At 34.0% G+C, this 22,206-nt stretch overlaps 2 protein-coding genes across 2 annotated transcripts; both read right to left on the bottom strand.

Annotated features, from left to right (window-relative positions):
* Positions 1-11,207: 11,207 nt before the first annotated feature.
* Positions 11,208-11,771, bottom strand: LOC112523842. Its single transcript, XM_025133516.1, has one exon. It carries the CDS (start codon positions 11,769-11,771, stop codon positions 11,208-11,210), a length of 564 nt encoding a protein of 187 aa, XP_024989284.1.
* A 1,899-nt stretch (positions 11,772-13,670) lies between these two features.
* Positions 13,671-21,627, bottom strand: LOC112523843 (starch synthase 3, chloroplastic/amyloplastic-like). The gene is made up of 16 exons (XM_025133517.1): positions 21,508-21,627; positions 21,185-21,242; positions 19,957-21,087; positions 19,393-19,607; positions 18,984-19,254; positions 18,724-18,902; positions 17,471-17,578; positions 17,116-17,225; positions 16,928-17,033; positions 15,243-15,413; positions 14,953-15,081; positions 14,691-14,873; positions 14,448-14,579; positions 14,183-14,294; positions 13,872-13,995; positions 13,671-13,800 (listed from the first exon to the last, which is right to left on the bottom strand). Exons 1-16 carry the CDS (start codon positions 21,625-21,627, stop codon positions 13,671-13,673), a joined length of 3,279 nt encoding a protein of 1,092 aa, XP_024989285.1.
* Positions 21,628-22,206: the final 579 nt, after the last annotated feature.

Raw genomic sequence — 22,206 nt, forward strand, 5'->3', positions numbered from 1 at the left:
ATGTATATCATAACATGTTTAACCTCATTTCATTATTTGATAATACTTCATTTATTTGTCTAATTATTGAGGTCTGGGCCCTCAAAGTCAGTAAAGACTACTAGAACACCTAATTTTAAAAAATAAAAATAAATCAACTTTTATATATAGATACATGCATATATGTATATATATACATACATATAAATATATATACATACATACATACAAATATATATACATACATACATACAAAAATTTATATCTACATGCATACATATCTATAAAAACAGAAAAATATATATATTTTTATATATTCAAAAATTACGAAATTTTAGCGGTTGTTCCATAGTGCTAGGTGGTTGTTCCACGGTTATTGGTGGGGGGCGTGGTGGTAAACGGTGGTGGATGGCGGCAGAAGATGGTCGGTGGCGGCGGAAGGTGGTGGATGACAGCGATGGACGGTGGTAGTTGGCGGCAAAAGGTGGCGGCAGAAGATGGTGGATGGGGCAGAAGGTGGTGGATGGCGGCGGAAGGTGGTAAATGGCAGCGATGGACGGTGGTAGTTGGCGGCAAAAGGTGGTCGGTGGCGGTAAACGGTGGAGGATGTCGTCAAACGGTGGTGGATGACGGTGGACGGTGATCAGTGATCGATGGATAACCGTGATCGGAATGCTCGATGCTCAGTTTTTCTAGAGGTGGATGTCGGTGGGGATGGTGATAATGGTCCCCCCGACCGCCTATTTTTGTAAACCGTTACGTAATAAGACAAAATACATTGTCAAATTGTAGAATCTAGATGACGAAATAGCGGTCAAACTACGTAAATCAGATATAATATCTGATTTTTGTCCCCCAAATCAGATACAAATAATTTTTTTCTTGACAACAAGTATTATAGAATATTAATATTCAGTGTCTATAAAAAATATATTTCTTATAAGAAAATATAAGAACATTCGTTGGTTAATTTATTCATTTAAAAAATAGTGGTAAAATTTTTAAATTTTCACGTACTTTCATATTGTTTTTAAGGGTTATCACAGTAGATTGTGTTTACGGGTTATGAGTTGTAAGAGTAGAAGTGTTTCATTTTATAGAGTAAAATCATGACATTTGGTCTTAAAACAGTTAAAAAACCAGTATAAATCGTCCCCTATTTATTAAAAACACCCCTTAATTGTCAAATTGATTTATGCACTAAAAGACGAAATAACGGTCAAATTACGTAAATCAAATATAATATCTGATTTTTGTCCCCCAAATCAGATACAATTTTTTTTTTTCGTTTCTATAATTATTTTAGAATATCAACATTTAGTGTGGTAAAGATATATTTCTTATAAGAAAATATAACAATATTCGTTGGTTAATTTATGCGTTTTAAAAAAATGTGGTAAAAAATTAGAAATCTTCTCCTACAATCATATTGTTTTAAGGATTGTCACGATAAATTGTGTTTACGGGCTGTGAGAGTAGAAATATTTTATTTTATAAAGTAAAACCATCACATTTAGTCTTAAAACGGTAAAAAAAAAATCTAAATCGTCTCCTATTTATAAAAAACACCCCTTAATCGATATACACTAAAAGACAAAATAGTGGGAAAAAAATGGATCACCCCCGGGGGTCGGGGGTAGATCCATTGAGGTGGGGCCCAATCCCATCTATCGAGATAAATAGGGATTGATTTCTTAAAGTAGATACATATGGGCCCCACCAAACTAATTTTTTATTGTTTTTTTCGTACTATTTGGTTAAACATGAAGAGGATCACCCCCCATTATAATACCCCGTATTTAGAAAATCTAATCTTATAGCCAAAAGCCCAATTATGTTCAAATTTTGAAATCATGCTTTGTTGACTTGTATCTTAGTATTCAAGAGTTGTTCATTAAAGCAAGTTCTTTTTATATATTTTTTTAAGTTCCATTGTTGGTTAGGACCAAATTGTAAAAGAATTGATAAAGTAGGGTAAATTTGAGAATAAGTTTAAGATCAAGGGTTAGATGGTAAATATTGTAATTATATATATGAATTATTATTATTTTTTGTTAAACCCAAAATTAGATTTCTCTTAAGGTTCATTTGGTTTTCTCCTACTTCTCTCTAAAAACCCTAAAATTCAACTATAAATCTCAAATCCCTTGTGGAATTCCAAGATCTTTGAAGATTGTAGGTTATATTTGTAATTAGTACTTAAAGTAAGGTATGTTTATGGTTTGATTTTTTTTTGTGATTTCTTCTTCTTTGGGGAAAATGGGTTAAACCCTAAGTGTATTCATGAATATAGGTGAAAGATTGATGATTTGAGGTGAAATTTCTTCAAGATTGGTGTTGTTGGAAGTGACAGATTCAATTCAGTAAGTTTGAAAATTCGTATAAAATCAATCATTTGTCCAAATGAGATGTTATTTATATGAACAAAAATATCTATGAGTGCACTACAACTTTGTAGTTTATACCAAAACCTAGTTCTGAGTTTAAGCAACTCGAAAATTGTTCTGCAGCTTCGAAATTTCACTTTGTTAGTGTAAATTTTGTAGTAATTCTACTAGAGCTCCAAATTATGTGAATCCAGTTTCTTTGAAATCCTAAGAGGTATATATATAACTTTCATTTTTACATGAAAGTTTGGTTTATCTTCTAAGTATGAGAAAAAAAGGCTTATACTTTATGTGTTAAGAATCTATTAGCTACTGTTTTGATATGTAGAGATTGGATTTTTACAAATTTTGTTTAGGGTTCTATCAATTGTATTAAATGTTTATTAAGTGTTCTAAGGGTATTTTAAGCACATTTGAAGGTCCGTAGGATTTTTTTTATCTATAAGGGCTTGTAGGAACTTGAAATTGATAAGAATTGTTACCAAAAGTCGTCTAAAGGTATTTTTTTTCTAACAAGTGTAGGTAAACCAGAAGGAGAGAACCGTTCATAAGCCTCAAGTCTCTTGTGACTATTTCTAACACTTTCAAGGTACGAATATCTACATTCTTTCAATATGTGGGTAATCAAATGTAGTTATTATCCATTCCGCGGAATCTTGACCATGGTATTCATCCACAAAAGTGGAGGTTATCAAGATGTTATCCGAAATCTTTTGTGTTTATGGAATGTCTTGTTTTAAAGACTTTGTATGCTTGAGACTTCGATCCATTAACGGTGTATGCTACGATTCTTGCCGATAAATTAAGTTGAAAGCTTCATGGTTTTATTATTCTAGTTATCCCATGTTAAATTATTGATACGATTAAGGAGTTTGAGTTTAAGGTTATTGAATTTAGTTATAACTAGGCTCAGTACTTGGGGCACATGTATTGAGACGCCTCCATGATGGCTAAAATAGTCATAGCATTCTCATAAGGGTTATGGCCAAGACAAATAAAGAATGTTGGATGCATCCTTGAACCGAATACCATGTACCATGGTTACCGGATAGAGCCGAATACCAATTACATTAGTTACCAGATAGAACCGAATACCATATATCTCTGGTTATCGGGGAATGAGATGGTGTGGTGCCCAACACTTCCATTCCATTACAATGCCTGATTGAACTGATCATCCATCGGGAACAACGTATTCTAATGATACAGATGACCTTCTTACCTTGATTTTTATTTATTTATTGTATAAGATTCAATTTTAGATATTTACACTTAAATGCATTTCAACTTTTTTTCTTGAATTTACTATTTTATCTTGTATTTATAATGTTATTATTCGTTCACTGGGAAATTTTTTGCTCAGCCGAGGTTTGTTTTGTTTTACCTCGGCAGGTTCAGGATCTAACCTGGGGGCAACATGAACAGTCGAGATGGCTTAGGATGCTGAAAGAATAGTTTTAGATCAGTACTTTTTCTGTGTAAATATGTTAAACATATGAATACTATTTGGTTGTAATGTAATCTTTTGGAAGTTATGTTAAAGTTCTATACTTTTATCTATATGTTTTTGATCCATTTTCGGTTGTGTCATGCTTCATCTTAGGTCTAGTAGGATGGGGGTGTTACACCCATGGTCAAACCATACCCCCTAGGGGCGATCCATATGGTCATTTTGACAATTTTCATAAAAAATGGCTATTTGGTTAATACATCAGGTATATTTTGGTTGTTTTGGTAATTTTCCCAATACTTTTGAGGGTGACAAGAAAACTATTCATAAAAAGTGTTCATAATTTTAAAGAAATATCTGACAAGTTGAAAACTTTGGAAAAAGACTTTGAAGATGAGATAAAAATATTTGAGAATGAGATTGTTAAGCTTTCATAAAAGTTATTTGTATTAAAAACAGTTCTTGTGTATGAGTAGAGTTTGGGATCTGATTTACAAAATAAAATTGATTCAAGTGTTGGAGAAATAAATGTTTTATCTGACAAATTCAAAGAACTTAGTAAATACTTTTCAAAACTAAGCAGATAATCAAAGAGAATTAAAAAAAAGTTGTATCATCTGAACAAATTAGTCCTGATACTATTTTTCTTTCATCTTATAATGATTCAATTAATATTGATTATGTGATCTCTTATAAAATTGCTTCAACTTTAATTCATAAAACTGATCCTTTCTCTCCAAGTAGCGTCTGTAAGAATAACCATTCTTCAACCACAAAGGTGGTACCTGATTGGTTTGAGCTTGACTCCTAAGGTCAAAAGTACCAGGAGGTTCTAGGTTCAAATCCAAGGAGGAGTAAAAATTCTCTTGTGGCCACGGAAGTTCAAATGCGGTGACTACGGGCTATCTACAAAGCATGTGGTAGCCCTGAGATTAGTCGGCTCGCATAGCGGGTTGGATATCCAGGTTAATTCAAAAAAAAAGAAAAGAATAATCATTCTTCAAGTGTCAAGTCAAACAGTTATTCTAACAGATACTCCAAATCAAGTAATTCTTCAAAGTATCAGACTCATTATTCTAATCTATTTCACAATGATTCTGTTGATACTTCGTATAATCGTTTTAAGAAAGTTAAAATGGTTTGTAGAAAGAAATCAACTAAAGAGGAGCGTGATGGAAACAAGTCATATAAATCTCCTATAGTTGATACAAAGTCATTTGTTTGCAAGACCGATTTGCCTTATTTGTCAGGTCTATAAATCAATTGATCAGTCTGAGCCAGAAGAAAATTTGTTGTTCAACGTGCGAAACAAATGATTTTGTAAATCAAAGGTATGTGAATAAATGGTACGGTACTTAAAGTATCCCCCAATTCTCAGTTTAACAGCTTCAATGCTAAAACATCTAACCTCCTAGGACCCAATATAGCTTGGGTACCAAACAATTTCTAATCTGATTTGCAGATTTAGAATATTCATACCACATGACTGATCAATCAAAAGGTTATGCTACTTTTAAGGAGGAGTACCATATTTTGTAAGTGAATGAATTTTAATTTTCAAAAGAACCACGGTAGTTCAATCGAAGAAACTTACTCGTGTTTGTTTCTTTTTTGATTTCATATCAATCCTTGAATCACCATGTGTTAAATATTCCTGACTTAGTTATTTTCATATCTCATATATTCGTTGAAATTTTTGGTGGAAATACACTCGCTTAAATTCTCATTGCTTAAATTCAATTCATTTCATATCAATAATTCAATTCTTATCTGAAATAATAATTATGACTTGTTCTTCACAATTAAATATTCTAATCATTGAATATTTTTTTGTAAACACTGTGCATAATAGATCATTCTATTTAGCATTTGTACATGTGCTTTGACAATTCTAAATATATACTTTCATGTGTTAGCTTCTAAACACATAGTTTAGAATTGCACTTCATTATTTTGACTTATGAACATATCAGTTCAGGACTCGTATTTCAGATATTTGATATCTAAAATTTTATTCAATTTCAAAGCATAATATCTTTGAATTGTTAGGATGTCTTTCATGGGATCAATGTGTGATACTAAATGTACTTCTATGAACTACCAAAACTGGAAGCCCTACCGAGAAGTAATTCTTGAGTGATTAATAGGATGTCTTAAATAAAAGAGTGGGGAAGACAACTCATACGATTGAGAAATCTCATTGTGCTGAGTGGGAAAATGTAAATGAGAGTTTGGCTAGAAGGGAGTATTATTAAAAATCAGAAGTTGTGAGAACAGAGTTAAAAGAATAACAAAACTCTGCTCTAACTATTTCTAAGTCGGGCAACCAAATCTACCAATTGGTTCAGAATTCTTTTGTAACTTTCATTGAAAAAAAGGCAATGAGCCCATGCCAACTCTTGATTTAACCCCATTAACTACTCATCTCTTTCTCAAAGAAGTGATTGGTTTGAGCTTGGCTCCAAAGGTCAAAAGTACTAGGAGGTCCCATGTTCAAATCCAAGGAGGAATAAAAATCCTCTTGTGGCCACAGAGGTTCAAATGCGATGACTTTGGTTATCTGCAAAGCAAGTGGTTGCCCTGGAATTAGTCGGCTCACATAGCGGGTTGGATATCCAGGTTAATCAAAAAAGAAAAGAAAAAAAAGAAGTGATATTTAAATTTTTCATGGGGATGCAACATATAATCTATCTAGTTTTCATTTGGAAAACTTGGATAATTAAAAAGAAGAAAATTTACCCCACCTTTGAACTTCATTTGATTGCACATGAAGTCTATTTTGAGCTATATCTTTATGATATTATTTTCTTCGACATATTCATGAGTCTTTGCAATTCCAATGCATTTTCTTTGTGATTATGTCAGAACAATTTGAGAAGTTACTTCAATAGCTTTACGTCAGTGATAATTGAAAGCCTTATTAGAGATTAATAACTACCAGCTTTGAAAATAGGTCACATAATTGAATTCGTTTTGATGAAAGTGTTAACAGTTGCTAAACGTGCTTCTGCATTAGACGATTACCTATTTTTCTAGGGGAAGGAAATTTTTTGTTTAGAAGAGATTTATTTTTAAGGAGGAGAGAATTTTTCATCTGACAAAGATATTTTTCTGCGAAGGAGATAATTTTGATTAGTGTAAAAGGGGAGATTTTCTGAAAATTCTTGACAAAATCTAATTCATTGTATAGGGGGAGATTGTCTGAAAAAGTTTTGTTTACTGATCTATATTATTCATAAGGGAAGCAATTCAAGTATTTGATAATTCATGATGTTTAGGATTCTCCTAATCATCATTAGGGGGGATAAATAATATCAAAGACATTACACAAAGACATGAATAAAAGATATATGGGGGATAAATGATATTGAATTCAAAGATATGTGAAGCAAGTGTTGATGTCAAAGGGGAGCTTACAAATATTCATATTCATAAGTGTAAAGGCAATTAAAGAATTCAAGTGGATGATTAACTGGTGTATTGTTCAATCAGTTCATGGAAAAAATGACTGTTTTTAAATCTGTCGAGTCTAAGGTTGAAAAGCCTTTAGGTTCAAAGATTGTAGATGAGATGAAGAGATTGGTGCAGAATTGTTAAGATTCATTGTTGACTTATCTGTGAAAGTTTCATTGAAGCTAAAAGATAAGTTGTTTGAAGAAGTTTGTTGATTCTTTCATGCTTGATTTAAAAGATTGAAGATCTGGTGAATGTTGATTACTGAAGACCATTTCAAGATGTTTTAAGATGAAGATGTTATCTGAAGATTTTTTTGTTAAATACAACGGGGAAGATTGTTTCAAAGCTGAAGATTTGTCTAAGTAACAAAGTTTAATCGTTTTCAAAGAAGGAGATCATTAAAGTATTGATATTTGCTAAATTGTAATCTTGAATACGAAGGAAGAGATTGTTAGGTTAATAATATTGACCGAGATTACCAAGCTTAAAGACTTGAAGAATAGTTAAAGATGAAAGTCAACATGATCAAAGATAGTCAAAGATGAAAGTCAACATGATCAAAGAAAGTCAAAGTTGTAAATAATATTCAAAAGTTAATGTTCAATTATAGCTTGATTGTAGTTTGACCTTGTAATTAGTCAAGAGTATAAATATATTGTTAATGGTGGTCAGCAGTAAGAACTTGTAAGGGAATTTCATTGTAATACATTTTAGAGAGGAGTTAGAGAGAGAAATATATAGAGATTGAAAATAATATCAATGACATGATGATTTGATCTCTAGATTTTTGTTCTTGATTGTTGAATTACATTGTTATCTGATTATTGTGATTATAAGTTATGTAATTTAGATTGTAATGTATTGGATCCATAGGCATGTGAGTCAGTCTTCTTTCATTGGTTGTGTCGGTGTTGCAGGGTTTGACTACCGTGTGTATTGCGGGGTTGGACTTTAGGACCCTTTTTTTAAAGATTTTGGCCTAGTTGAGTAAGCACTAAGGACTTGAGTCTTGAGGTGCTACCCGAAGTGGTAGGCACTAAGAACCATGTCTTAAGGTGCTACCCGATGGGGTAGTAACTAAGATCATGATCCTTGAAGTGATACTCCAAAGAGTAGGCATTAAGATTATTAAGTGTTGAGGTGTTACCCATAGTGGTAGGCACTAAGAACCACGAGTCTTGATAAGGATATGAGCCTTGAGGTGTTATTCGTTTGGATAGACACCAAGGTCAATTGAATCTTGATATGCTACTTGATAACGTTGATGTGTGACTTACTTTGTGCTCGACACATTCGATGGATACAATCTCCCTTGTCACTTTTTGGTGTTATTCTTAGATAGTGTAATATCCATGTATTAGGGTTGTTTGGTTGAAGAGTAATCATAATTTATGGTTTTGGTATATTGGATCTCCTCCATATATTAATGTTTTGGATAATAATCCTTATTCGTGTGTGACTATTGAATTTTGGTTTTATGTTTGATGGATGTTTTAATTAATGTGTTTTCATCACGAAAATGTCGGGTTTTAGGAAAGATATCGCTTTTATTCTAAATTCATTTCATCTTGAAAATTGTGATTTAAATAACCTTATTTCCGTTTTAACCATTTTATATATCTGATGAAAACTGCTTGAACTACTTAGGCATTAAACCTAACATTTTTCTTTGTCGGCATGTGCATCAGGTCCTTGAAGAATTGGTACTAGTGACATAGTGATGAGATGAGTGCTAGTTAGAGGCACAAGAAGTAATTGGTAAAATGGAGACGTCTTCCATAATTTAGAGATGGCGTCAACTATTGGGATTTAGTAGTACCCGTCCTAAATTATAGAGTTGTGTAAGGTTTGGAATATTGTTTATTGATGTTAAAGCTTGGATGGCTATTATAGGTAATAAATTGTGAATTCTTATATGGGGATTTAACCCTTATTTTAAGTTCTATTGAAAATTTTAATTTAGTCTCTCTGTCTAGATTTGAGGATGTTATATTTACCGATTATAGCCAAAAAGTAAGGCAAGAATTGAGAAAGAATGCTACATAATGGATATTGGGAATGACTGTCATCTCATAATTTGTTGAATAATGCACCCCCCTCTTCCGGAGCATCTGATAATAGCCCATTCTATTACAACAGATGATACACAAATAATGATTTTCATTTTCATTTACCATAGTTTACACCTTTCGTCTGTCCAAATTTCTTCCAAAATCACCAAAACCCAGCAGGTAACTTGTCTCGAACCACATAAGAAAATTTTGATCATAATTATAGTGTAGGTTATAAACTAAAAACCAAAATTAAATATATTAAAAAGGTAAAGAATCAAATATCATGTTAAAAAAATTAAAGCTTGTTATAAGGATTATTTCATGCCAAATCTCCTTCTCGTATCTCTCTAACTCCAAAGAAACTAAGGCTAGTTTTTTAACCATAACGGTTGCATTTAGTTTGATGGAATGTTTTTGAGGAACTGAAATTGGAGGGATTTGTAAGATTTGAAATAGAATTGAATTCCATTCTTCATAAACTAATTATGCACCCGCGTGATGCAGCGAGATGTAAAAATTTCCGTGTAGCCTCACATTGTAGCAGTATGCAAATTTGTGTAGCTACAAAACACAGTGCAGTGCAGTGCAATGCAAAATTTGAATAAATGCGAATGAGAATATTGACTATGTTCAAGGAATGTGATGGTAAATTATGATGGTTCTTTGATTGCTTTATCATGTTTTTATTTGTGTCACAAATACCAAGTGTATCATATATAGTTCATGGTTCGAAAAAGAAAACATGAAGAATGATGTATGGTTCCTTGATTCTGGTTGTTCGAATCATATGTGTGGTGATCAAGCAAAATTCTTAAGTATCGATCATGAGTTCAATACAAGTGTGAAGCTGGGAGACAATCATCGGATGGATGTTACTGGAAAAGGAGATGTTAGGCTGTGGCTGAATGATGTAAGTCACATCTTAACAGATGTCTATCTTGTTCCAGACTTAAAGAACAACCTGATCAGTCTTGGACAACTACAAGAAAGAGGGCTTGCAATATTGATTAAAGACGGGGCTTGTAAGATTTATCACCCGGTTAAGGGGCTGATTATCGAAACACCAATGAGACAATCTCTACATACTTCATCAACCTTCTCAAGTGATGGTAGTCCTCGCACCATTTTCTTTGTCTCCAAGGTTTTTAAACCGGTGTAGTTTAGGTGACCATACCATCGGTGCCACAAGTTTGTGATCTCCTGATTCTTCGTGAGAAAACATTGATCCTTCTCTTCTTTCCTTTCTGATCCTGCATGCAACATAAACATTCTTTGCTTGCTCATTGGTGTTTCGATAATCAACCCCTTAACCGGGTGATAAATCTTACAATCCCCATCTTTAATCAATATTGCAAGCCCTCTTTCTTGTAGTTGTCCAAGACTGATCAGGTTGTTCTTTAAGTCTGGAACAAGATAGACATCTGTTAAGATGTGACTTACATCATTCAGCCACAGCCTAACATCTCCTTTTCCAGTAACATCCATCCGATGATTGTCTCCCAGCTTCACACTTGTATTGAACTCATGATCGATACTTAAGAATTTTGCTTGATCACCACACATATGATTCGAACAACCAGAATCAAGGAACCATACATCATTCTTCATGTTTTCTTCCACCTCTGCATAAGCCATCARCAACATCTCTTCGTCCTCCTCGGTGTAGTTGGCTTCTTTGTTCCCKTCTGGGCATTCATAAGAAAAATGCCCAAGYTTGTGGCATCTATAGCACTCCACTGTTGCTTTGCTGTACATAGACCTGCCTCTACCTCTGCCTCTTCCTCTTGGTGACGATCTACCTCGGCCACGCATTCCTCGTCTCTCTTCCGATGAGATCTTTAGAGCCTGCTCTTCATCTCCTTCATTGTCCTTCTTAAATTTCTATTCATGCACTAGAAGAGAGCTTTGTAGTGCATCAACAGACAATTCATCAATGTTTTTGGACTCCTCAATGGAACAAACAACATAGTTCCATTTTTCTGTAAGAGTACGAAGTATCTTTTCAACAATCTTGATATCATTCAAAGATTTTCCACAGCTTCGCATTTCATTGACGATAATCATTACCCTTGTAAAGTAATCTCCGACGGACTCTCCGTTCTTCATCGTCAGAACTTCGAATGATCTCCTAAGTCTGTTCAACTGAGCTCTCTTTACCTTCTCATTTCCCAGGTATCTTTCTTTCATGGAATCCCAGATCTGCTTGCTTGTCTCCCTCTTGGTGAACGTCTTCAGTACGTTCTTATCTATCGCAGCGAATAGATAATTCTTGGCCTTGAGATCTTTCAGCTTCAATTCAGCATTGTTCGTTGGAACCTCAGTTTCAACAACACTCCAGTACTCTTTGGAGCGTAGCAAATTCTCCATTAAGAGACTCCAGTACTCATAGTCCCCATCAAACTTAGGGATGTTTGGCTGGGAAAAACTTGACGCATCTGAAGCCATCTTTCCTTTGCTATGTGAGATCCCTTACTCTATGTTTCTCTCACTTTCTGTGTTTCTAACTCTCACAGCACTCCTAACCTGGCTCTGATACCAATTGTTAATTAAATTGCAGAGAGCAAGGAAATAACAATTGGGAGGAATGCTACTTCTTATTCATCAAAAGTGGGCTCTTAAATAGCCACAGGAAATACAACGACTTGAACTGAAAAGCTAAAAAACTGGAAATAACAAACTCCTAAGGACTGCCCTATAGACTAGGACTTCATTAAGTAACGTGCATATTATGCACGTGATCAAATAAACCTACAAGAAAGGTTATTTAAATAATAAATATTTCTTTGGTGGCCTACCTTTTAGTACAAATATTTCGTATCCCACCATCGTGCCAAAGTTATATTGCTAGTAGTTACCATGTAAATTAAGCATAAAGATTCTAAGATCTTGCATCTTCAAATGGAATCATTTGCAGACATAAGGTTATAATTCAAACAACAATTATATATTTTAAACTTTCCCAGGGAAGAGATGTCCAAATTCGGTTACACTTGTAATTGACGGTAAATTCAGTTGCCATCCCTCACCATACAGTTCAACCAGACTTCTAATCAAGTTACGTTTTAGCACAACTATATAAATCAACAAAAGAACATATGGAAGGAAATAAAATAGATTGATTTCACAAGATTTTTTCTTTCTTTCTTTCTTGTCTTTTCTATCTGTGTCAATGCCCATTGTACCTCGACATGACATGAAATGAAAGGATTGGTTTTTACAGTAGGCTGTGAATTTTTTAAGCTGGAGGGTCACTCAACTGCCAGATATCTACTCATTGCTTTAATGATACTTGTAATAGACAAATAGTTAAAAATAGAAACCGAAACCACTATCAATATGTGCACTCCATTCATATTCAGTATATCAATCCCTATCTACAAAACATGAATCACAAATTCTCAAGAACGGATCTTAAAGATCAAGAAACACAATAATGGGATCGAAAGTAACCTAGAATTCTTTGACATCAGAGAACTTTGATTGTTTTGCCTCTTGACAGCAGCAATAAGTTATCTTCGAGCTGTGCTTCATCGATTGTAAACCCTACGAAATCTTGTGAAATACCAACCACCCTTAAGGTCAGAATCCTATATATGTTTGTAGGATTCAAATCCAATAAATCATTCAAATCAAACATATATAAAGATTAGAATGAAATTCAATTTCAGATCCAACTACACGGGACCTATTTGATTGAACCAATTAAGCTTATATATATATATGAGTTAGGATAGTCTTTGGTTTCACCACATTGACAACTTTACAAGACATAAATGAACCAGTATCAACAATCATGCTGCCTTTCAAATTCTGATCTTCAAGATTAACATGTTATATTGAGTTTTCATCATCGAAGCCCGACCATGCATATTTTCTTCACGAATCCAGCTCATCGTTAATATTATGAGATCCGTGTCATCATCAAAATTGAGTTGTAAGATGAGTTTTTAACATATTTTAAACCATTATTACCTACAAGACCAATCTACTGTTTGGGACCGACTAAGATACAATAATATGTTTTGACCCTCAAAAACCTCTAATGTGTATAACAAGAAGTTAGCAAACTTCAAAATTTTGACTTCCAAAGGTGAAAAACCAGTTCTTCATGTGCCAAGAAAACCATCAACAGTAACCTTAACAAAGACTATCTACCTTTTATTTTCTATGCCTGTTTTTGCTCTAAAGACTTTATTCAAAGATAACCTCTCCTAGTTCCTGCTAAACAAGAATCAATCTCTCTTGCATTTTCACCTAAAAGATGACGTTGCGCTAAAATTATGTCCTTTCTTGTTGTGCCATCCGAGCCAATCGATGGATTCATCATAATCTCCAGCTTTCGATTCACTTCCGAGTTGCATGATAGAGCTCCAAGTAATCAAGCGCAGGCCGGTTCCAGGACCAGTCTTGCTCCATCACAAGTTTGCATAACGAGTTAAACCAATCGCGACCATCGTACCAACCAGATATCGCTCTGAAATGAAAATTTGGAAATGTAAACGTGAAATTTTTATTTTTTTAGCTTCAAAGGGATCATGTACTTGCCTGTTGATTGCGTAGTCAACACCAGCAATATCAGCTACTTCAAAACTGAAACCGTTTGGTTTGAGACCTTGAGATTGTGCTCTATCTTTATCATCATCGACATCAAATACGGTATCGTAGAGTCCTAAAATTGGAATGGTAAAATCACAAAACCATGTATATAAGAAACAAACTTTACAACTATATGGGTTTTGTTAAAGATTTAACATCCAGATTAGTCTGTCATATATTTCCAACAATTTCAATGTACTATGAATTTCTCTCAAAATAGTAGCATGTTTGACCTCAAAAGACAACAGTAACCTGTTTACCTCCAGTTTTGCGCACAATAGGCACCGAACCATATCTCATCGCAGTGAGTTGAGTTAGCCCACATGGCTCAAATATAGAGGGCACTAAGATGAAATCGGCACCGGCATATATCTATATGACACCAACATAAGTTAATGTAATGCAGGAAAAAAGTTACATACGATAACCATATATAATAATTAAATGAGAACCCCATATATTGTGAGTTAGGATATTGTCTCTCATGATTATTTTTCATCATATTCACAATATATATATACATACCAAGTGTGACAGAGGCTCGTCGAACGTTAAACATAAACGTGCCCGCTCATTATGCAACGAATGTAGTTGACTGGCCAAATTCACGAAATCATTTTGGATGCTAGGATCTGGTGCTGAGCCTAGTAGTACAACCTGGAATCCTACATTTCATTAGCGAAGCTATGACGATTTCTATTATACAACCCATCACAAAGTTGATCGATGGATTGTAACAATACAAGTCATGATGCAATATATATTGACCTGTCCCCCACGATCCAGGGTGCGCCAAATGGCGTGTTTGATGAGATGGATTCCCTTCTGATGTGTCAACCGTGTGATGATTCCAACTAAGGGTAGATCAGCCTTTTTTAGGCCAAGTTTGTGTTGCAAGGCTTCTTTAGCTGCCCGTTTTCCTTCAACAACATTATCTGCAGAGTAAGATACCTGAAAACACATTACAAAATGCAAAATTTTAGCCAATGATACAGGAGAAAAAACAAGATTAAGATTTTCAGGTACATACAGGAAGAAACTTATCATTATATGGATCCCATATATCGGGGTCGATTCCATTAAGTATCCCATGGAACTTGTGCAGATGAGGTGCAATAACTGGATTTCCAGCAACCTCATGTGAATAGGTTGGAGAAACCTGCGAGATAAGGTTTGAACCAATTAAATCCAAATACGCACAAACTAGAAACTATTTGCTACAAAACAAAACCAAGTGAAGTGAGTAAATCTCATTTTAAAGGTTCTCTAGTTTAAAGGTTGCAATTTTAATTGATAGATAGATAGACTAATAAGACATACTGTCGTAGCCTTGTCCGCATACGCCATTGCTTTTCCAATCAAATGAGCCCCGAATTCAAGATTATGAATTGTGAAGACAACACTTGCTTTACCCAACGAATGATGCATATAATGATCCTTTAAGAGCCATGCGACAGGTGCACTCGACCAATCGTGGCAATGAATCACGTCCTGTAAGCAATGACAAAACAAAAGGCTCATATAATCTATAACACAATCTTTAAGCTATACTTGTATTTCTATATATACACATATAATTCGTGATACCTACCTACACACGGGCAGCCTCACTAAATGCACGTTATCTATGTTCCTTTGAGAATATCATATCGAAATTTCAACCATATGGATGAAAAGAACATGAAAAGAGGAGGATTTATAAATTTCAATTGAAGGTCCTTAACATTATTTGGGTTTATGACGTTTCTATTTTGTAGGTCCCATACTCCTTGTCATATGTACTTAATGTGAGGCAAATGTAGATAGGGCCTATGAAATCGATGGATAATGGGCTATACGAGTCCCCACGGCTTAATTTAGTGTAGCGAGTAACAAGGTAGACCACTACCAAACAAAGGCACTTTTCCCACGGCCAAATCCACGGGAAACATGAATTTCCGGGGGATTTGACCGCCGGAAAATGTGGCATCGGTGATAGGTTTTCCGTCAAGTTTACCGGCGGATGCTTGAGTTTACTTACGATCCATTAAATCACAACTAACATCCGTTAAAGACCAATACGATGCATTAAATCTCAACTAACATCCATTAAAGTCCAATAAAACCGTTAAAACCCAATACAATCCAGTAAAGCCCAACAAACATCCATTAAAGTCCAATATAACTGTTAAAACCCCATACGATGCATTAAATCCCAACTAACATCCGTTAAAACTCAATACGATCCATTAAGAAAAGAAAAGTTTAAATAATGGGAAAAAAATAAATCCGCCGTAAAATGTTAAAAATGATTTTTAATTTCAAATAAATTTCCGGCGGATAATAATTTAAAAAGATTAATTAATTTTCTGCCGGAAAATGTAAAAACCGATTTTTAATTTCAAATAAATTTCCGACGGATTTATTTTTTAAAAAGATTTATTATTTTTCCGCCGGAAAATGTTAAAAATGATTTTTAATTTCAAATAAATTTTCGGCGGATAATAATTTAAAAAGATTAATTAATTTTCCGCCGGAAATTGTAAAACCCGATTTTTGATTTCAAATAAATTTCCGAAGGATAATAAATGTAAAAGATTAATTAATTTTCCGCCAGTAAATAATTTTGATTAAATTAAAATACAAGTCTAATATAATTAATTAAGAAGCCCGCCGAAAATTTAATCAATCTAATTTTTCTGGCGGATTTCCGGCGGAAGTCAATAGAAATTGACTTTTTTGAAGTCCGCCGGAATATTACCGACGGAATCCGTCCGCGGAAAATATATAGTCATTATTCTAGTAGTGGACATCCTTGCAAAATTAGTGTAAGGTCTAGAGTTTGACTTCAGCCACCACCTCCACCAACCTATTACTATTCATGAGATGCAATTTACCTCCCCCCATAATAGTCATGAGATCAATAGAGTGGGTGGTGTCATAACTGAATCATAGTACCATTTAAGATTTTCATGTTTGATTCATCCATAATGTTGACATTAACATATATACTATAATAAACTTACGGGAAGTGATCCTCTTTGAAGAAGAAATTCAAGAGCAGCATGGCTGAAAAACCTAAACCGTTCTTCATCATTCCTACAACCATAAATGCAGCCTGCCCAAAATAGCCTGATGGATAAAAAGTATCTTGCATTAGGATTTTAATAGCTACGGATAAAGTTACGCAAATATTGAAGAGAGGACCTTTTACCCGTTTTGAGGCTCGAGAAAGTAGACCGAAAGACCTTCAACTTCTCCTAACCAAACTTTTATTTCAGTCCCACCCCAAAAGTAGCTCCTATGAAAACCAAGCTTTTTCACCTATATTTGAAACCATAAAATCGATACAAGTATGAATCAAGACCTATAAGAAGAACATGGGTGAACCGCCAATAATCACAATAACAACAACAAAAAGTTCCGTTTGTAATCTGCTAGAAAAATCCATCACCCACGGATTTTCCATCAACAACAACTTAATTCGCCAAAAAATATCGGGCGGAAAAATCCATCGGTGAAATCTCTTTGTTTGTTTTGTAGTGAAAAGATAGGTGAATGAAACTTACGTTGCTTAACTTCAAACAATCATACTTGGGAAGAATGATATCCACTTGGTGGTTTAAATCCTGAACGGCACGTGAAAGACTAGTGACAACATCAGCAAGGCCTCCCACCTGGAAAAAAAAAGGAATGTGAAACCAATGGAAGAACCTAGAATAAATTATGGAAGACAATATAGCACCCACCGTGGTAGATAGTTCTGCAGAAATTTTGACTTATAGATCAGATGTCTCGGTTACAATAAAATCGACTTTATAAGATGTTAAATATGTCCAAATGTCTTAATAGACGACTGCTCAGCTTGTATACAACTTAAATTTATAAGACCAACAAATTGTGCATCCTATATCAAAGTTTTAATGTTTTGCAGTAAGTTAATTAATAGAATGCTTAACTATTTTTTAGCACAATTTTGAGATCAAGTGTCGTAGTAGCTTTTTCTATAAGACTCTTTTGAGAAGTATCATAGGAATGTATCTTTTTATAAGACATTTTTTCAAATAATATGTCATATACAAAAACTAATATAACACTTTATCTCTACAGTGTCCTAAAAACTTATTAAGACGTCAAAAACATCCTATCAACTTAATTGTAATATGTCCTAGCACAATAGTTTGGTCATATATAAGGACATTTAAACATATTTCACGTTCTAAAAACCCAAAACTTTATGGTGTGGTGCCTTCAATAATAATGGAATATGTAGGAGCTTTTGCGATGATAGTCAATTACGTTAATAGTTCCTAATAATTAAAATGGGTGAATGAGTAATTTTAGCTAGTTCTGAAATAAAAAACCTTGAACTAATATTAGTCATATCAAGAGGGAATAGGTTTACATTGATCCTAGAATACCCTTCAATAAAGATTGAATAAGTGAAGATTTATCCAACAAATTGCATAGCATTCACAATCTACGGAAATGGGTAAAGGCGAAGAATCGTGTGAGAAAAAGAGTTAAGATGAGAAGCGTAAGAAGTGATCTGAACCCTTGATCACTTTTAATTTCATGCCCACCAATGAATTGCGCTTTAAAAGGGAATTGATCTGTTACATCTTGGTGCAAGTCATTAATCTTGACATTCAATTAGGATTGTTCTAATGATAGAGATCTCTTCTTACAATAACTTCGCTTCTCACCGGAACCCAAACCAATCGGCAAATAAGTCATCTTAGTTTGAAATTTACCAGATTAGTATAATGAAACTCATATATATGTATATATATATATATATATATACACACACACACATCACCTTTGCAATTGGAGCCATTTCAACAGCAATATGAACAATATGCATTGGAGGTTCCTTTGCAACTCCTCCAAATACCGGTATGTGGTAGTCCATACCATTTTTATTGTCGAAGGCACCATCATCGCTTTCCCTATCCGAAAACACAAAGTCCATCATGTATGCATCTAGCGGCACTTTAACTACATCACAACAAAGAAACAGATGATCAAGAAATTGTTTTTGATTGTTACAAGAAATGCCAATGAAAGAAACAAACTTACCTGATATTTTGACATGCAGACCATCATCTGCAGGCAACATTTTCTGTGGCGGTAAAAGGCCTATGCGGTGTGTCCAGCGATTAAAAGAACATCTAAACCATATTTCAGGCTTTCCGTTTAGCACGGAGTTAGCAGGATTGTAGAAAACTGTCACAGGTTCTCTGGCTTGGACATCAAGAGGCTCAGTGTAGACTATATTCTTTTGTGACAACAAGAATGTTTTCATACTTCTTCGTTTTGTTTCAGCTTTCATACGTTGCGTTTTTTGAGCCTATACTTGAAAACACACATGATATAAAATTGTAAGGAAACTTAGTCCATGAAAATACAGACAGTCAGTAATTTAAACAACTTAAGGTTTAATGGAGAAACAACCCTTAGTTAATATGTCACATCATGAATAACCGACCTTGGCACGAGTTTCTTCTTCTCTTAACTTTCTCTCATCATGAAGTTTCTTGTATATAATACGTTCTTCCTCCTCCCAATAGAGATCTTGAGGCATAGATGCAGGGACAATAGCGTGGAAATCATTCTGAAGATCGTTGTCATAAACAATGGCATGCTGAGGTGGAGCATCCGCAAAAACCCAATCCAAGAGAAGCGCTCGAGTGGGGACAAAAACTAGATAAAATCGAAGGATTCATTTGGGATTAGACTAAATCAATACTATGCCTACTTTGAAGATGATCATGCCAACATAAATTAAAACCAAACAAACCCAATATATACATACATATACATATGCATATGCATATGCATATACATATACATATTAGTTGTAAAGTAAATTTAAACATCTTCAAGTAACAAAATAACTACATATATTTTGTTTCTTCCTATTAGTTCTCGTTCCTTGTTTTAAAAAAGATTAACTAAATATGTGTCAAATAGAGCATATTGAAGTAAACATAGATGAACATATTGCATGTTTTTTTCTTCCTTTCTGTTGAGTAAAAGATGATGGGCATACCATCAACATACCACCAATCGCCATTGTTTTCCTCAGCTTTTACAAGCTTCGTGACATAGGATAATCCATCTTGCCAGTTGTTATACCCTCCATGGATCCATAAATCTTTAACTTTAGCAAGTGGACCTAAACCCTTGTTATAATATAATCTCACTGTATCTTTGCCTTTGAACTCATTAGGTTCTATGTACCATAAATTGTCAAAAGACTTGGCTGTCTTGTTCAAAACTTGTTCTAGTTTTTCTCTTCTTTTATTCACTTGGGCCCTAGCTTCCGCTCTATCTGTTTCACTTGCAGCCTTTTCTGCTTCAATCTCTCTTTCTTCTTCTTTTTGTTTTTCCATCTCTGCTTCCTCTTTTGCAAGTTTCTCAAGATCTTGTCTCTTTTCCTCAAGCAGAAGTTCTTCAAATTCAACAGCTCCCATTCCACCCTCCACAGGTACCCAAAAATCTTTCATGTCATTATTCTCGTAAACATCTTTCCCATTAAAGAACACAAAGTCTATCTTATATGCTTCCTTTGGAACATGAATCTTGCATGACCACCACTCACCCGTTAGATGTGTCTTGCTTAACTTTTCGGTAAAAGACTTGTATCGCCAATCATTAAACGCTCCTATGATCAAAACATCTGTTTCGTTTATTAAAGTAGAAGCATTTTTGTTGAGGAATATTTCTATTCCTCGATCAGGCCTTAGAACCTCGGGATAACTAAACACTTTCTCATTTCTTAGAACATTCTCAATAACAAGCCTATCCACTTGTTGCTTACGAATTTTTGCTTTCGTCGCCTTTTTACGTAGAAATTCATCCATATCTTGTTTACGTAACTTTTCTTCCATCTCTTGTTTATGTATCTTTGCTTCCACTTGTTCTTTCCATAAATGTTCTTCCATTGATACATCATCAATAAGAGCTCCAATGTCTTTTTCCATTTCAGCTTTATGGACTTGATCTACTATAAATTTGGTATCAATCCCATTTTGATTGGAACTCACATACTCTTTAACCTTTGAACCTTTTAAATCTTCACCCATTCTCCTCTGATTGTTTGGTTTAGGCAAGTACCCTTTTGGTGCAGCATGTTTCGATCTAGCATTAACATACTTTCGTCGTCTTCTACTGGAAAAATCTACAATAAAACAGTCAAGCAAGTTATAGAGTTGTTGTTCTCAATAGAATTTCTCAATAAAAATTCTAACTTTCATGCCAAAGCTTAGACAACTAACCTGAACTTGCAATTATTTGATGTGAAACTCCAACTACCATAGAATCCTTGTGTATGAACTACATAGTAATACAAATGAAAGTAATTATCCCAATATACATATTCAATCTTTTTCTTGTTGATAAAAGTGGAATTCAAAGACAATCACGTAAAATGATTTGAAACACAAAAGTAATTCCCCTAATTTGTGGTTAGTCGAATGAGCGAATACACAAAACGCTCATTAATCATTGCCTCAAGAAAACGAAAATGGCAAAAACCCACATTGACAGCATTCATTTCGATCAATGGTATAAGTAATGGATATAACCGATTGAGTTTTACCTGTGAGAACATGTTTGGTCTTCTGGTAGGAAAAACCCCAACAAAAGGTTTAATCTTTAGAGGGTTTATCTCATTTAGAACTGTATTTCTGCAACTTTGAACGTGCAAAGCTACTTCCATGGCTGCTGCTCTCCTACTACTTCACCACAAAATCAGTTGAAAACCCATTTGATCTCTGTGACATTCTTGTTTATCTTAATCATGTGATGTGTAGGTAATTGAATTGAAAACTTCAAACGAAAAGAGTGAGATCCTACGAGTTAGCAGCAAATTCATGGTTTCAAACCCCAAAAGTTATTAAAATTATACCGAGTCTATCGTACTTCGAAGTTATTCGAAAGTAGGTGTTTAAAGCATGTGTGCATGTGATGGAATTCGTTCCTTTGTCCGAGAGTAAATTGCATAAAGGGTTGTTATATATAATCCTTTTTAACAATTTCATACCCCATACTATCTCACCTACAACTCATTTTTTTTATTTTACATTTTTATCATATTAATATATATATATAATTATATATTAATTAAAGTTCATAAAAATTACGTTTCTTTTTAACAAATAAAATCATTATAATTGTCTCATCAATATCTTCAAAATGAATCCAATATTAAATATTTTTAAATTTAATTATATTTTTAAATATCATAAATCATTAGATTTTTTTATAAATTATTTTTAATACTTTCACTTTATAGTAA

The sequence above is a fragment of the Cynara cardunculus genome (genome assembly GCF_001531365.2).
Source record: "Cynara cardunculus var. scolymus isolate 2C chromosome LG 12, CcrdV1, whole genome shotgun sequence".
Classification (NCBI taxonomy): Eukaryota; Viridiplantae; Streptophyta; class Magnoliopsida; order Asterales; family Asteraceae; genus Cynara; species Cynara cardunculus.